We start from the raw sequence: 17,651 nt of genomic DNA on the forward strand, positions 1-17,651 counted from the left end.
GATAAGAAAATGGTAACTAATATACAAAGAGCTCATGCAAATAAATAGAAAGTACCAACTTAATTTCAAAATTGACAAAAATAATATGAATAGACTTTATAAGAATAAATGCAATTGGACAATAATATTTAAGTGAATGTTTATCCACACTCATCATTTTAAAAATGCAACTTCAAACAATGTTATGGCATCTTTCAGCTATTAAAATGTTAGGCTACTCTTATTTTATATTTCATAATTTTGATGTCTGTGGTAAAGCAGACACATCCACTCAATGTTGCTGGGAGTGTAAGTTGCTAGAATTAAATTCGGAATATGTATACCAAAATTTGTAATGTACATATCCACTCCTAGTAATTTATTTACTGAATATCTTGGCATACCAATGCACAGCTCTATGCATTTAAGAATTTTCATTGCAGGATTATCTACACAGATTTTTTAAAACTCCTGGACAAACTAAATGTTCATGATAGGGAAATAGTAAAGGAAATAAGACTAGTTATATCCTTAACGTGGTACACTCTTAGCTGTAAAAAAGAATGGCAGAGAACTATAATGGGCAAATTAGAAATGATTTACATTACTTTGATGTGGAAAAAGTAAAATATAAATAGTTTTTATTGCAAACTTCCATTTATGCAAAGAAATAAATATAAATGTGGATATAGCATATGTATTAGATATTTTTCTGGAAAAAAATGAGAAAAAAAGGTTGAAAGTAGAATTAGGGATATGAATGTGGAACGGCAGGAAGGAAGGAGTAAGAGTTTTTTGCTTAATGCTTTCCTGAACTGTTTGAAAGTCTCTCTGTGCTCTTGTATGTTTTACTTTAATTTTTAAAAATAATGATGTGTATATGATGATAAAAATAAATAAATTGTAAGGAACTAAAATTCCATTAAATGTCTTTAGGAGCCAGCAAATAATTTTAGGTGTTGAAAAACATGTACTGTGTGCTCTTAAGAAGGAACTGCCAAAATGACATTCTTGGGGTCAAATGATACATTCATTGATGCTTAATGAGTTTTATTTTCCCCCAGACAAAGCCAAAGGGAGATCAAGAACAGGGACCCACTTTGATTCAGCCCGGAGACGGAGCCGAGCGGTCCTTTATCACATCTCTGGCCACCTGCAAAGAAGAGAAAAGAACAAATTGAAAATAAATAATGTAGGTGGTGTGTGTGTACACAGTGAATGCTAGACTCTCCCTTGGTGGCACTGTTTGATTCACAAAAGAAAGCCTCCAATTATGCATTTATTGGCTTTGCTAGATTTTTTTTCCACTTTGGCTTGTGCTTTCCTATGAAAAACAAACTGGAAAGGGTCAGCAGTCACGAGGCATTTCTGTAATAAAAATGATTAATCATAGTGTTATCACAGCATAGAATATTATTTCAGTACAATATGGCACTAGGGACACTGCAAATGGGACTGGTTACATTTTATGAACAAGTTATATTACACATCCATAGTTTGTTGGTTAAAATTTCTCAAATTTAATTTTAGCTCCATCTGTTTTGCGCTTTATCTAATTTCACTGAATGCTTTCATCCAGGGGGGCCATGAACAAATCAAAGTCATTACTTTATTTGGAAAATTTACATTTTATGCAACACAGAGTTGGAAATTTCACACCTTGGAACTGGGTTTGAAGTGACATGCCATATATTATATGGGTTTTTTTAAAGTCGCACTCTTAGTAAATTATGGTAGGGCTCCTCTCTGAAACCTGGTGGTTATCTGTCAACTGTGCCTGTAAAAGGTGACTCTGTAGAGTTTTAAGTGACACACGTCCTCCAGGATTTCACAGCTAATTTTATCATTGGTTCTGAGAACTAAGAGACTTCACTCGGAGATCCAGAACTCTGTCTGTTTGGTTGTAGATATTCAACGATGATTTTTCAAATGATGGTAGTGTCATTAATCTGCCTTGCGGAATCTCCAGAACATAGAACTTTGGGGGTATGTGTGACTATGGGCAACAGACGTCAAGACTCAGCGTCTAACTTGCCAATGACTTTAGAAAAAGTCATATCAAACAACCATTGCTGTTTTGGAATTGATCTCAGATCCCGAGATTCTGGGAGTAAAGGACACAGGAGAGTCTTTGGCATCTCATTGTACACAGAGAGCTTGAGACTACCTAATCTGACATTCGGATGCTTTGCTAAAGCAGTCATGCATCAGAAACACAAAGTATCCGCTTACCTGATTTTAGTGAGCAAAGATGCACCAGCCCAGGTGTAGAGCACGATCTCACATGAAAGGGCTGCCAACCTGGTTTTGCTTCAGTGTGATTCCCCTCTGGTCACATTGGTTTCCTGGGAGTCCAGGGATAGACTTCAAACCATGCACACCACTAGATCTCTGAATCCTTCCCCTGGTTCCTCCTTATACCTGCCTTCAGTTACCAAGTCAGCCTTAGTAACAGTAAACAAGTTCTAGGAAGAAAACAAAGGTAGCCACACCTGGGGTTGATTCTATGCAAGCCAGCCAGCAAAACACCTAAACAAATATTATCCTGAGATTCTGTAATGCTGAAAGATGACACTCTTCTAGCATTTAGTCCAGAGTCATTTAAATGTACCAAGTATTAGTGAGCTTAAAAATGCATTCACAGAATATGCTGTTTTTCCCCTTTTGATTCAACAAAGTACAGACAGTACTTAAAAATCTTATTTAAAAAATCATAACTCCCACCCCTTGGCTAATTTGCTAAATTGCATTTATTTAAGAAGTAGAAATATCAGGGTGGAGCATTAAAATAATACATGGTAAGGAAAGGTGTCAAATCAGCCCAGTGAATCTGACAATACAGGTAACATCTTATTTCTGAAAAGGAAATGTGGAATCAGGACTGGCCTTGTTCACCATCTCTTTTCAAGGAGAACAGGGTAGAATGACTAAAAGACAACAGAAAGAAGAGGGAAGAGGAAACAATGATCTGAATGGTTTACTGGCTAGACAATCAGTCTTTGGGGAATTCTGGATATATTAACATTCATGTGCCCCAAAAAAAGACTTCTTAATGTTTTTGTAGCTCTTTGCTATTTACAAATTCTTTTTGCTGTTATCATATCATGTGATCCTTACAGCAAGCCATTACTAGATATGATTTTTATTCGTTCCAATTTAAAGATGGAAAAGAACAACTTATTTGAGATCTCAAAAGTAGAACCAGGAGATGTGGGACCCATCCATGAATCTTCTGACTCAAAACCACGGTGCTTCTGCCCCTACCTTGCTGCTTCTCTCATACAATTCTGTGGAATAGGAATGTATGATTCAACTCAGAACAAATTAGCTCATCAGGCCATTAGCAAGCTCTGAGAATCAGGATGTAACACCCTTTAATTCTGGCTCTAACTTTGCCACATGGTACCTCTTGGAAAAGGTTTTTAATTTCTGGTTTCCTTGATTTGTTACTCTGTCTATTACATGACATTGGGATGATGCAAATGTCTTCAACCCAAAGATCACATGGGAGCCTTGGGAGCTTGAAGGGACAGTGCTTTAGATGCCCACATGTTACCAACAGGGTACCGGGCTGGTAGTCATCGAAGGCATATGCTACCTTGCAATTACTCAGTGTAATGACTGTAGAAACATTTTCCCATCCCTTTGTTCATTTGGATGTTAATTTCAAAGACATGTTGCAAAAATAGTTTAGGAAACAGTTACCTTGATTAGGCTTTGGCCTTAACTACTCTGTGTCAGTAATACATAGGGTAGAGGTTAAACTACTCAAACACCATTGGTACTAAACAATAGGCTTGAAAATGAATAAATAATATATATAACTAACATCAAGGATAGTTGGTTGTATTATTCTTTAGGCAAACTTCATAGGTTTCAGGGTTATAAATAATATGTCTTTTCCCCCTTACTTGCTAAAAGCACACTTTCCAATTGTTAGAAATTTTCTTCCATTCAAAAGGGTTTTGATAAAACTTTACAAATAGAGAAGCAGGAGGAGAAGGACATCTCTTTTCTTCACTCAGGTGATTGTGTCAGGATGTATGCAGAATTTGAATGAAAAACCTTTTAAAATTTAAGTCTAATCTGAGATGTATTGGATTCTCAGTATATTTTAAAATAACTTAAATCATATATTTTAAGTAGCCTATAAAAATGAAATAGTGTGATTTATTTTCTGATTTGTGGAGATAACTATTACATTGCTGACCTTTTTCATCAGCATCACTAATGCTTCGTATAATCAACATAATTCAATAAAAAAATACTTTACTTCTTGAGTTTTCCCCGCCTTCACTCCTAGAGCTGGCTTCTCCCTCAAATAAAGTCAACATTTCATTTCTGTAACATGATAGAAAAAGACTTATTTGGATAAAAATTGAGATATTCTTCCATGGCTTTTGCTTATGTGTTATCGCAGTAAATATTTGAAAAAAAATCGTATTGGAATCCATCATGTCCTATTGTAAGTAGAAGTGCTTGTCAACCTTGAGATTTATACTTATGGACCCCAACTCTCTCTTCTCCGATGCACCAGCCTCAGCTTTGATGAGAGGCCCAACAGGGGTTACTTTCTTCTTCCTTCCTCAGTTTTATGTCATAATCCACCTTTGGAACCTGTTCCTAGAAACCAGAGAATGAGGCAAAGGAGGCAGGTCACGTCAGGGAGTTGAATGGAGCATAGACACGGTGGCAGATGGGCATCAAAGAACCATCTGGAAGGAGTGAAGCAGGCCCTCCCTCACCACAAAATCCTGGCTTTATGAGGTGCCCTGTGGGATGAGTGAGAGTATAAACAGGAAGTAGCAACGTGTGTTGTAAATGCCTACCAGGGAGAGATGCAGGATAGGAGAGGCATTCATATTAAGGGAGCAGAAATATTTGGGCACTGAGGGTCTCCACTAAAGAGCTTGTGCTCCTGATTCCAAGTACTTTAGGAATCCCTGGACATACCACATTAACTTGCCCTTCCTTCAGTGCCGGAAACAAGAAAACACACTGCGACCTGCAAGTAACAGGTATTCAAGAACTTTGAACTGTTCTGTTCATTCAACGTAACTTTCAAATTTAAGTTTCCATTACCTATCTTGTATTTCTCATTAATTGAGGTCAAAGCAAGGTCTGCAAGTATCTGGTCATAGGCTGTCAAATTGCCACACACGCTATTGTTGGGCCTCCCTTTGTCTCACAGCAATAAAGTGAATTGTTCCTCAATTGGGACTGCTTTCAAAGTGAAGTGCTTTTGCAGTTATAAAAACTCCAGCTATTCTTCTGCATTTAATCAGGTGCACAGTGAACACTGCCTTTCTCCTCCCATGACTTGAATAATAACTGTTAAGTAACTGTTTCTTGCTTTGCCCTCTTAACAAGGGCTATCCAGTGCCAGAATAAATCTATGTCCATCAAGGTTATGAGATTTGGGTTCCCAGCTGGAAACTTCACCAACAACCATAATACAAAATGCAAGTAGTCAGCACAACCTGCTTATAGTTTGAAAGACATGTTAACAGCTATTTACCATTGAATTGATCATATAGCGCTAACCTTTTGAGAAAAAAAAAATGGTACCTTTGCTGCTATTAGAAGTATTTCAGGCCCCAAATATTCTTTAGATAATGACGGTCACCTCAAAACTATAAGTATATGGAATGTCCCCATGACAGTAGGAACATAACTGTATCTTTGTGTTTATAATGTATGTAGGCTTATACTTGCAACTTTGGATGTTTCTAGGTGACATTTTAGGTAGCGATCTTTTTATTCTTCATGAACAAAATCTGGATTAGTCACTTATTAACACTGGTGACTACACTCTGCATATTCCTGTCACTTATAACAAAGATCTCTGCCCGATTTTAACATACTTAAAAGTCTACTTTTTGCATCACCAACTTCTAAAAGTCACTTGTAAGATGTATTGACATTGTTGGGAGATTGGGATTGACATATATACACTAATAAGTATAAAATGGATAACTAATAAGAACCTGCTGTATAAAAAAATAAATAAAATTCTAAAATTCAAAAAAAATAAAGATGTATTGACATTGTATGTATAAATAATTCTCCCCATGTGTTTAAGGCTGTGTGTTCCTTATTTCTAATGTTGTGTTTCTCCCTTCTCTCCTTTTTGTCTTTATCCACAGAATGTTTTTGTAGATAAACCAGCATTTCCGGAGTATAAAGTTTCTGATGCAAAAAAGTCCAAATTCATACTTTTGCATTTTAGCACTTTCAAAGCCGGCTGGGACTGGCTTATTCTATTGGCGACGTTTTATGTTGCCGTGACCGTACCTTACAACGTTTGCTTTATTGGCAATGATGACCTATCGACAACTCGGAGCACAACAGTCAGTGACATTGCAGTGGAGATTCTTTTTATTATAGGTAAGAACCCACGGCTGTTTTCCTAGGAGATTTGCATAGGGGAAGTAAGTGTGTTCCAGATTTTTCTGACATGAATTTGAACTAAGATCCATCTGCATGGGCATGACTCAGCCTCTTATGCAAATTTTGGAGAAGCACATATTTGGATTTCTGAAAATTGCCTCTTCCAGCTTTCTTACTGTTCTTTTGTTCAAACAGATCTAAACTGATGTTTTTTGTTTCTATCCTTATTTCGTCAAAAGTGGGTTGAAAAAGAAAATGGCTGTTTTGTTTGTACTCTCAACTTCTATTATGATCTTACCTGTACAGGGTCAGAGATGAGGGTTGGCAAGAACCTATCAGTGGTGTTCTGATAATGGTCCCGTCTTGGGCATGTTTCTTCATGCCCGTCGTGCTTTTCCGGCGGTTGACGGTGGTTGCCATAGGTGGCCTAGTTGCAGAAGCAACGGATTACATAAACCTTCTAGTCAATCAGGAGAAACCCTGAGTATCTGATTTTAATGAAAGGAGAGGCCCCAAGGGATGTTTGCTAAGAATATTTATCTCTAGAATATTTGGAATCTCAGTTGAAGCTGCATCTGCTCCATGCTTGTAAGTCTTCTATTTTCCTGTCTCTTAAAGCATCATCTTGTTTAGATCAAAGCCGAGCTCTTGCTTGCTCATTCTAGTTCTCCATGAAGGCGCAGACTGACCCCAATGTGGAGTTCCTGACCACCATTAGCAATATGATTCCTGCGTCTTTACCTGGTCATGGCGATGTAGGGTAACATCCTTTTCGTAAAGATGAGAGAATGTTTGGAAAATGTTTTCAAGCAGTAGGTGAACAAGGGAATGAAAAAATGGACCCTAAAAGTTCAAAGAAAAGGAAATAAATAAGTGAGGCAGATCAAAAGATTGTTTCAATGGCAGTGGTACTTTTTTCTCTGTGGAGCTGGTACAACTTTGGATTCTCCAACTGAAGTTCTCACGTGTTTGCTCTGGAAGAGTTTTTATGTTCTTGATGTGACTTTGGCATCACTGTTAACATTGCACTTCCTGGACACACGCCTCAGACCTATGCTAGGACCCCAACTCCCACCCCAAAGGTGATGGCTGTAGTATGTTTAGGCCACTAGATGGCAATGTTATCTAGTTAGGTAGCTTGGTAAGGCTGCAAACTCAAGGAAACTTATCTTTAACCTTTTTTTTAACTTAAACTATTCTTTATTGGAAAAGTATAACCATAAGGGATATTAAATCACAGTTAAATGGCAAGTAACAACATTCCAGTTTGAAAAAGAATTTAAAATGAAAACTGTACAAGAGGCCTTTCAAGATGGCAGTGTAGGAAAAGCCTGAACTCACCTCCTCCCATGGAAACAGCAAATACACAGCTGTATATGGAACAGTTTCCTCTGAAAAATACCTGAAAACTAGCTGAACAGATCCTTCACAACAAAGGATAAAAGGACCACGTGAAGAAGGTAGGAGAGGCAAAGATTCGGTCTCACCAAAAACTCCACTACTTGTGTGGCAACCCACGACTGGAAGGATCTCACACGTATGGAACTTCTTCCTGAGGAGTGAGGGGGTTCATGCCCAACATCAGGACCCCAACCCTTGAGACCTGCACCTGAGAGACAAGCCCTTCAAACATCTGACTTTGAAAGCCAATGGGGCTTACATCCAGAAGTATCCAAGGGCTGTAGGGAACAGAGATTCCACTCTTAAAGGCCTCACTCACAGACTTACTCACCCTGGGACCAAGTGTGCAAGCAGCAGTTTGAAAAGTGCCTAGACCATATGTGAAGGAGATGTGTTAGCTAATATTAACATGTCTGCTGGAGGGGCAGAAGCTGGTGGGGGCTCTCTCCAGAGACTGAGGGGCTAGTGGGTGCCAGTTTTGTGCTCCTTCTATGTAGCTAGTGTTGATGGGCATACCCCACCCCACTAAAGCTACTGGTGCCTACTCCTTGATAGCCTGGCTCTGGTGGCCAGGGAAACTTGTGTTTCTGGGCCCCATGGGACTGAAACAACCAGAGAGACAGTTCTCGGCAGGCCGTCACCCCTAGGGCATAGCACAGACAGCACACTGAACACGCTCCAGATCTTCCTGTGAAGAAAGGTCTATTTTCTTGTCCTAGAGCTTCAGCCTGAAGGGCAGGCTTCAGGTTTACTACACATCTAGGGACTAAGAAGGTGCCCTCAGGGAACACAAGCTGGGGATGCCTTCTCTGTGCTCTTCCTCGGCCATACTACAGCTCAAAGAGCTTATAGACTCACCTGGAACCCTGATTTTTGCAATTGTCACCAGGGGGACACCTCCAAATTGCCTGGTCTACAGGCCAGTAGGGTTTACAACTGAAGTCTCAGAGGACTGTATATATTTGCATACTTTAAAAGCTGCTGCCTGAGGATCTGACTTCCAATCAACCTGAACCTAGGTACTGACTGAGATCCTCCCTTTGGAACATTGACAGCTATTGGCACACCCTCAACAACTGGGGTCTATCAAGAGCCAATCAGGCTGCTTAGACAATCACAAAGGTTCGAGAGACAACCAAGAGCCAGGGCAAGGTTGAACAACAAGGTTCATCTCCTACAAAGGCCTCTCCTTCAGGACTGAAAGGAGAATGCATAGAAACAAACACAGAGAGTCAGGCAAAATGAGGAAACAGGAATATGTTCCAAACGAAAGAACAAGATAAAAACCCAGGAAAAAAAAAAACCTTAGTGAAGTAGAAATAGTAATCAACTAGGTCAAGAGTTCAAAAGAATGGTCATGAAGATCCTCACCAAACTCAGAAAAGAATGGATAAACATAGTGAGAACTTTAACAGAGATAGAAAATGTAAGAAGGCACATGACTGAAGAATATAATAGTTGAACTGGAAAATACACTAGAGGGATTCAACAGCAGACTAATTGAAGCAGGAGAAAGAATCAGTGATCTGGAAGACAGGGTAGTGGAACTCACCCAAAGAGAAGAGCAAAAAAGAAAAAAAAAGAATTGCAGCACTAGCACTATTTACAATAGCCAGGACATGGAAGCAATCTAAATGTCCATCAACAGGTGAACAGATAAAGAAGATGTGGTACATATATACAATGGAATATTACTCAGCCATAAAAAGGAATGAAATTGGGTCATTTGTAGAGATGTGGATGGACCTAGAGTCTGTCATACAGAATGATGTAAGTCAGAAAGTAAAACAAATATCATATATTAGCACATATATGTGGAATCTAGAAAAATGGTACAGATGAACCTATTTGCAGGGCAGGAGTAGAGATGCAGACATAGAAAACGAACATGTGGACATGGGGGGAAGGGGAGTGGGACGAATTGGGAGATTAGGATTGGCATATACACACTACCATGTGTAAAATTGATAGCTAGTAGAAACTTGCTGTATAGCCCAGGGAGCTCAGCTCGGTGCTCTGTGATGACCTAGATGGGTGGGATGGGGGGGTTGGGCAGGGAGGTCCAAGAGGGAGGGGATATAGGTATACATATAGCTGATTCACTTCATTATACAGCAGAAATTAACACAACACTGTAAAGCAACTATACCTAAATAAATAAATAAATGGAAATAGCTTAAACGATCTGTGGGACAACATCAAGCAAAATAACATTTGCATTATAGAGGGTTCAGAAGGAGAAGAAAAAGAGAAAGGGGCAAAAAACTTATTTGAAGAAATAATGGCGAAAAACTTTATTAACTGGGGAAGGAAACAGACATCCAGATTCAGATCCAGAGAATTCCAAAAAGATGAACCCCAAAAGATCCATACCAAGGCACATTATAATTAAAATGTCAAAAGTTAAAGAGAGAATGTTAAAAGCAGCAAGAGTAAAATGACGTGTGCACATGGTGCACAGCCCCATAAGATTATAAGCAGATTTTTCAGGAGAAACTTCACAGGCCAGAGGGGAGTAGCACAATGTATTCAAAATGCTGAAAGGGGAAAACTTACAACCAAGAGTAATCTACCCAGTGAGATTGTCATCCAGAATCAAAGGAAAGAAAAACATTTTCCAGACAAGCACAAGCTAAAGTTCACACCACTAAAATGACTTTATAAGAAATGTTAAAGGGACCTCTAAAGGTACTAATTAGTAACCAAAAAAATGAAAGTAAAAATTTTATCAGTAAAGGTAACTATTTATAGTAAAGGTAGTATTTAGGCATTTATAAAGCTGTTATGAAGGTTAAAAGATAAAAGTAGTAAAAGTAGCTATATGTACAATAAGAAGTACACAAAATAAAAAGATGTAAATTATGACATCAAAAAGAGAAAACATGGAGGGGTAGTAAAAATATAGAGTTTTAGAATGTACTCAAACTTACCTTGCTATCAACTTAAAATAGGCTGTTATTTATATATAGGCTGTCATATGTGAGTATTGTGGTAATCACAAAGCAAAAGCCTGTAGTAGATACCCAATAGATAATGAGAAAGGAATCTAACCATAACAGCAAAGAAAACCACCAAAGCACATGAGAGGAGAGCAAGAGAAGAAGAAAAAAACAGTGAAGAACTACAAAACAGTCAAAAATCAATTAACAAAACAGCAATAAGTACATACCTGTCAATAATTACTTTACATGTTCATGGACTAAATCAAAAGACATAGAGTGGCTGAATGGATAGATAAACAAGACCCATCTACATGCTGCCTATAAGAAACTCACTTTAGATGTAAGAACACACACAGACTGAAAGTGAAGGGCTGGAAAAGTTGTTTCACACAAATGGAAACCAAAAGAAAGTTGGGGTATCTATACTCAGATAAAACAGACTTTAAAACAAAGATGGTGGGCTTCCCTGGTAGCACAGTGGTTAAGAATGCGCCTGCCAATGCAGGGGACACAGGTTCACGCCCTGGTCCAGGAGGATCCCACATGCTGCAGAGCAGCTAAGCCCATGCACCACAGCTACTGAAACCTGCACGCCTGGAGCCTGTGCTCCACAACAGGAGAAGCCACTGCAATGAGAAGCCTGCACACCTCAATGAAGAGTGGCCCCCACTTGCCACAACTAGAGAAAAAGTCTGTGCACAGCAACAAAGACCCAACACTGCCAAAAATAAATAATAAATTAAAAAATAAATTAAAAATATATATATATATAAAATAAAACAAAGATGGTAGTAAGAGGCAAAGACAGGTATTACATAATGAGAAAGGGATAAATCCAACAAGACAATATAACATTTTGTAATTATTTATGCACCCAACATAGAAGCACCTAAATATACAAAGCAAATATTAACAGACCTAAAGGGAGAAATAGACAGCAATACAATAATACTAGGGAACTTTAATATCTCACGTACATCAATGGTTAGATCATTCAGAAGAAAATCAATAAGGAAGTATTGGCCTTAACACATTAGATCAGAGGCAATGAATACATATATACAGAACATTCCATCCCAAAGTAGCAGAATACACATTCTTCTCAAGTGCACATGCAATATTTTCCAGGAGAGATCATATGTTAGGCCACTTAACAAGTCTCAATAAATTAAAGAAGATTGAAGTCATATGAAGCCTTTTCTTCTGACCACATGGTATGAAACTAGAAATCAATTACAAGAAAAATACTGGGAAAATCTCAAATATGTGGAGATTAAACAAATGCTACTGAACAAGAAAAGGGTCAATGAGGCAATCAAAGGTGAAATTTTAAAATACCTTGAGACAAATAAAAATGAAAATACAACATACCAGAATCTATTGAATGCAACAAAAACAGTTTCAAGAGGGAAGGAAGTTCATAGTGATTCGAGTTTACCTCTAGAAACAGAAGAATCTCAAATAAACAACCTAACTTTACACCCCCAAAAAACTAAAAAAAAACAGACGAAGCCCAATGTTAGAAAAAGGAGGAAAATAATAAACATTAGAGAAGAAATAAATGAAGTAGAGACTAAAAAGACAATGGAAAAGATCAATAAAACTAGGAGCTGGGTCTTTGAAAAGATAAGCAAAATTGACAAACCATTAGCTAGATTCAGTAAAAGAAAAAAAGAAGAGAAACTCAAATAAAACCAGAAATGAAACAGGAGAAGATACAACTGGTACTAAAGAAATACAAAGGGTCATAATGGACTACTATGAACAATTATATGCCAAAAAATTGGCTAACCTAGAAGAAATGGGTAAATTTCCAGAAACATACAATCTTCCAAGACTGAATTATGAAGAAATAGAAAACCTGAATAGACAGTTTACTAGTAAGGAGATTGAGTCAGTAATCAAAAATCATCCAACAAACAAAAGTCCAGGACCAAATGGCTTCACTGGTGAATTCTACCAAGCACTCAAAGAAGATTTAATATGTGTTCTTCTCAAACTCTTCCAAAAAACTGAACTCATTCTATGAGGCCACCCTGATACCAAAACAGACCAGGGCACCACACACACAAAACAAAGAAAATTATAGACGAATATTCCTTACAAACATAGATGTAAAAATCCTCAACAAAATATCAGCAAAGCAAATTCAACAATACATTATAAGGATCATACACCATGACCAAGTGGGATTTATTTCAGGGATGTAAGAACAATTCAACATCTGAAAAACAATCACCGTGATACACCCCATTAACAAAATGAAGGATAAAAATCATATGATGGTCACAACAGATGCAGAGAGGGCATAGGAAAAAAGCTAATGTTCATTATGATAAAAACTCTTAACAAAGTGGGTATAGAGGGAATGTACCTCAACCTAATAAAGGCCATATATGATAAGCCCATCATAGTATGTTAGCTAAAGCTTTTCCTCTAAGATCAGGAACAAAACAAGAAAACCCGCTATTTTTCAACATAACATTAGAAGTCCTAGCCAGAGCAATTAGGCAAGAAAAGGCAATAAAAGTCATGCAAATTGGAAATGAAGATGTAAAACTTTCATTATTTGCACATGACATAATTTTATATATAGAAAAATCTTAAAGACCCCACCAAAAAACTATTAGAACTAATAATTTGGGAAGGTTGTGGGGTACAAAATCAATTTACAAAAATCTGTTGCATTTTTATACACAAACAGTGAACTACCAGAGAAATTAAGAAAACAATTCTACTTACAATTGCATAAAAAAGAATAAAATACCATGGAATAAATTTAACCAAGGAGGTAAAAGACCTGTACACTGAAATCTATGAGACGTTGATGTAAGAAATTGAAGACACAAATAAATCAAAAGATATTCTATGCTCAAGGATCAGAAGACTTAATATTGTTTAAATGTCCGTATTGCCCAATCAATCTACAGAATTAATACAACCCCTATCAAAATTCCAATGGCATTTTTCACAGAAAAGAATGTACAATCCTAAAATGTGTACAGAACCACAAAAACCCTGAATAGCTAAAGCAATCTTGAGTAAAAAGAACAAAGCTAGAGATATAATGTGCCCAGATTTCAAACTATATTACAAAGCCATGGTAATCAAAACAGTATAAAACACACATAGATCAATAAGACAGACACATAGATCAATGGAACAGAATAGAGAGCCCAGAAATAAACTCACACATATATGATCAATTAATTTTCAATAAAGAGGGCAAGAATATTCAATGCGCAAAGGACAGTCTCTTCAATAAATGGTGTTAGGAAAACTTGACAACCACATGCAAAAGAATGGAAATAGACTACTATCTTATACCATGTACAAAAATTAACTCAAATTGATTAAAGAGTTGAATGTAAGACCTGAAACCATAAAACTCTTAGAAGAAAACATGGGCAATGAACTCCTTGACATCAGTCTTGATAAAGATTTTTTGGATCAGACACCAAAGTCGAGGGCAACAAAAGCAAGAGTAAACAAGTAGGACTACATCAAACCAAAAAACTTCTGCACAGTGAAGGAAACCATCAAAAAAAATAAAAGGGTGACCTAATGAATGGGAGAAGATATTTGCAAATCATATATCGATAGGAGATTAATATCCAAAATATATGGAGAACCCATACAACTCAATAATAGAAAAACAAGCAATCTGATTAAAAATTGAGCAGAGGATATGAAGACATTTTCCATCACTAATCATCAGGGAAATGCAAATCAAAACCACACTTGTTAGGATGGTTATTATCAAAAAGACAAGAAATAACAAGTGTTAGTGAGGATGTGGAGAAAAGGGAACCTCATTCACTGTTGGTGGAAATGTAAATTGGTGCAGCCACTATGGAAAACAGTATGGAGCTTCTTCAAAAAATTAGAAATAGAACTACTATAAATTCCAGCAATTCCACTTCTTTGGTACTTATCTGAAGAAATCGAAAAGACTAATTCAAAAAGATATGCATACCTCTATGTTCGTTGCAGCGTTATTTACAATATCCAAGATACAGAAACAACCTAAGTTTCCATGGATGGATGAATGGATGAAAAAAGTTGTTTGTGTATACAGTCAACCCTCCATATCTGTGGGCTCCACATCTGCAAATTCACCCAACTGTGGATCGAAAACACACAAGAAAAAAAGTTTTTAGAACTTTCCATGAAGCAGAATTTGAATTTGTCACACACCAGCAACCGTTTACATCACATTTACATTGTACTTACAAATATTTACACAGCATTTACCTTATATTAGGTATTGTAAGTAATCTAGAGATGATTTAAAGTATATGTGAGGATGTGTGTAGGCTATATGCAAATACTATGCCATTTTATATGAGACTTGAGCACCCGCAGATTTTGGTATCCTTGGGGACCCTGGAACCAATCCCCTACTGTTTATACAGTGGAATACTACTCAGCCATGAAAAATGAGATATTGCTATTTGCAAAAACATGGCTGGATCTTGAGGGTATTGCACTATGGAAAACCAAACCAATAGATAGAAAACAGATCAGTAGTTGCCATAGAGGAAGGGAGTATTGGGAGGTGGGCACAATGTGTGAAGGGGTCAAGAGTTACAAACTTTCAGTTATAAAATTAAAAGGTCATGGGGATCTAATGTACAGCATGGTGAGTACAGTCAATAACACTGTACTGCATATTTGAAAGGTGCTAAGAGAGTAGATCTTAGAAGTTCTTATCACAAGGAAAAATCAGGTAGTGACAGATGGTAACTAGATTTTTTGTGGTGATCATTTCACAATATATACAAATATCAAATCATTATGTTGTATACCTGAAACGAATATAATGTTATACGTCAATTATACCTCAATTAACAAAGAAGAAAGGGAAAATTGTAGACAAATGGGGTGTGTCCATATGCCAGTCCATTTTATTTGTTTATTTATTTATTTTGATAAGATTCTTTTTTTTTTTACAGGGGGTCCTTGGTTATCTGTTTTAAATATAGCAGTGTGTACATGTCAATCCCAAGATCCCAGGCTATCCCTCCCTCCCACCCTTGCCTCCTGGTAACCATAAGTTCATTCCCTTAAGTCCGTGAGTCTGTTTCTGTTTTATAAATAAGTTCATTTGTATCACTTTTTTTAGATTCCACATGTAAGCGCTATATCATATGATATTTGTCTTTCTCTGTCTGACTTACTTCACTTAGTATGACCATCTCCAGGTCTATCCATGTTGCTGCAAATGGCATTATTTCAATCTTTTTAATGACTGAGTAATATTCCATTGTATATCTATACCACATCTTTTTTATCCATTCATCTGTTGGTGGACACTCAGGTTGCTTCCATGTCTTGGCTATTGTAAACAGTGCTGCAATGAACATTGTGGTGCATGTATCCTTTTTGAACCATGTTTTTCTCTAGATATATGCCCAGGAGTGGGATTGCTAGATCTTATGGTAGCTCTATTTTAGTTTTTTAAGGAACCTTCATGCTGTTCTCCATAGTGGCTGTAACAATTTACATTCTGTTAGTTTTATATCATTTTACTTTGCTAACCTTTGATGCCTTTTGCCACCCACCCAAGACAAACATAAATTAGGACTCTAAAAAGGCTCCTCATGACCTTGTCAAAGTTCTCATGAACTTCAGCAATCACTCAACATACCTAAGCCTGAGTATCTGCTTAACAAGTATTTATTATCATTATTATTTTTTTCAACTCTGTCATAGAGACAAGGTTATATCTTGGAACTTTATTTCCCGCTCTTCCTGGTTCTTAGATATTGGACATTTCTAGAGCTTAGAAGCCATTTCTGGTACTACCTATTCATTGACAGATGATGACTTGTTTATACTCAGGAGAACTCACACCTGTGAGAAAGATATAAGGTGGTTTTTTTTCTTTCTTTTAGGCTGATTTCCCCTGCTAAACTAATAGAGTCTGGCTTGCCCCTCTGAGAGTTGCCCCTAAATCTTCTGCTGTTCTTTCTTATTGCCATTTCTACTGTGCTCCAGGCAGCAAGATGTTTTTCTAGGTAAAAAATACCCATCTCTTACTAGTTTCATGACAGAAGAATGGAAACTCCATTCCTGTTTTCATGCAGTTTAGCTTCTACAAAGATGACTTTATAATTTGGTATTTGGGTTTGCCAATGGTTTAAGTATAACTCCTGCCTGGAATCCCTAGTTAACTGACTTATTTTTATAAGCACTAAAAACTTCTCTGCTCTTTCCTACTGTTTTCCTACTGCTCTTTTTTCTAAATGTAGAGGAGTTTCAACTCCTCTACATTTTATTATAATATGTTTGGAAAAATAATTTAAACTAACATTTCTCAAAGTATGTTTCCCAGAACTTTTATTCTATGAAATATTTCACAAAGGTGGCCTAAAAATGATCACTGAGAAAGAAATCAAAATATAAGGAATAAAAAATTGTATTGCCTCTAACAATGTATTTTTATGATACTAAGACAGTGTTTTTATACCATTTAAAATTTATTAAATTGGTATGTGCAATAAAACCCATATGCATATTTAACATTGTTTATATTCTATTTATAGAATAGTGTATTCTATTCTCTAAGTTGGCATCTTATAGTCAAATGGTTCAGAATTGTTAAGAAGTAGGTTAACAAGAGGTTTGGGAAGGTTATGTTTTCATATAGCAAAATAAATGATGTTTTTCAAAATATTTTGTTATTTGTACAACGCTATACAAATGAGATTATCTTCTAAGTGGGGAAAAATTAAATGTTCCATGAAAAATAAATACATAGTCAAAATGAAAGTTGGAAGGTACTATATCTCTTTAGGAGATTTATAATGTACTTTAGCATTATAAATCCTCTGAGAAATTCAGTGATAAAGAAATCTGTTTAACTGTGATTAATCCAGCATCTCCTAAAGTTATTTTTGCCTCTCAGCGTATTCTTCTCTGACCACTCAGTGACCC

General features: G+C 36.8%; 1 protein-coding gene across 2 annotated transcripts in view; it reads left to right on the forward strand.

Moving 5' to 3' along the window:
* Window positions 1–17,651, forward strand: part of KCNH8 (potassium voltage-gated channel subfamily H member 8) — a 387,984-nt gene that overhangs the window by 212,741 nt on the left and 157,592 nt on the right. For both annotated transcript variants that reach the window (XM_060297633.1, XM_030876350.2), the window contains exons 4-5: window positions 1,044–1,171; window positions 6,126–6,366. In XM_060297633.1, coding sequence (XP_060153616.1) covers window positions 1,044–1,171; window positions 6,126–6,366 — 369 coding nt within the window. The remainder of the gene's footprint in view (window positions 1–1,043; window positions 1,172–6,125; window positions 6,367–17,651) is intronic.

This window comes from Globicephala melas, chromosome 4 (assembly GCF_963455315.2).
Source record: "Globicephala melas chromosome 4, mGloMel1.2, whole genome shotgun sequence".
Classification (NCBI taxonomy): domain Eukaryota; kingdom Metazoa; phylum Chordata; class Mammalia; order Artiodactyla; family Delphinidae; genus Globicephala; species Globicephala melas.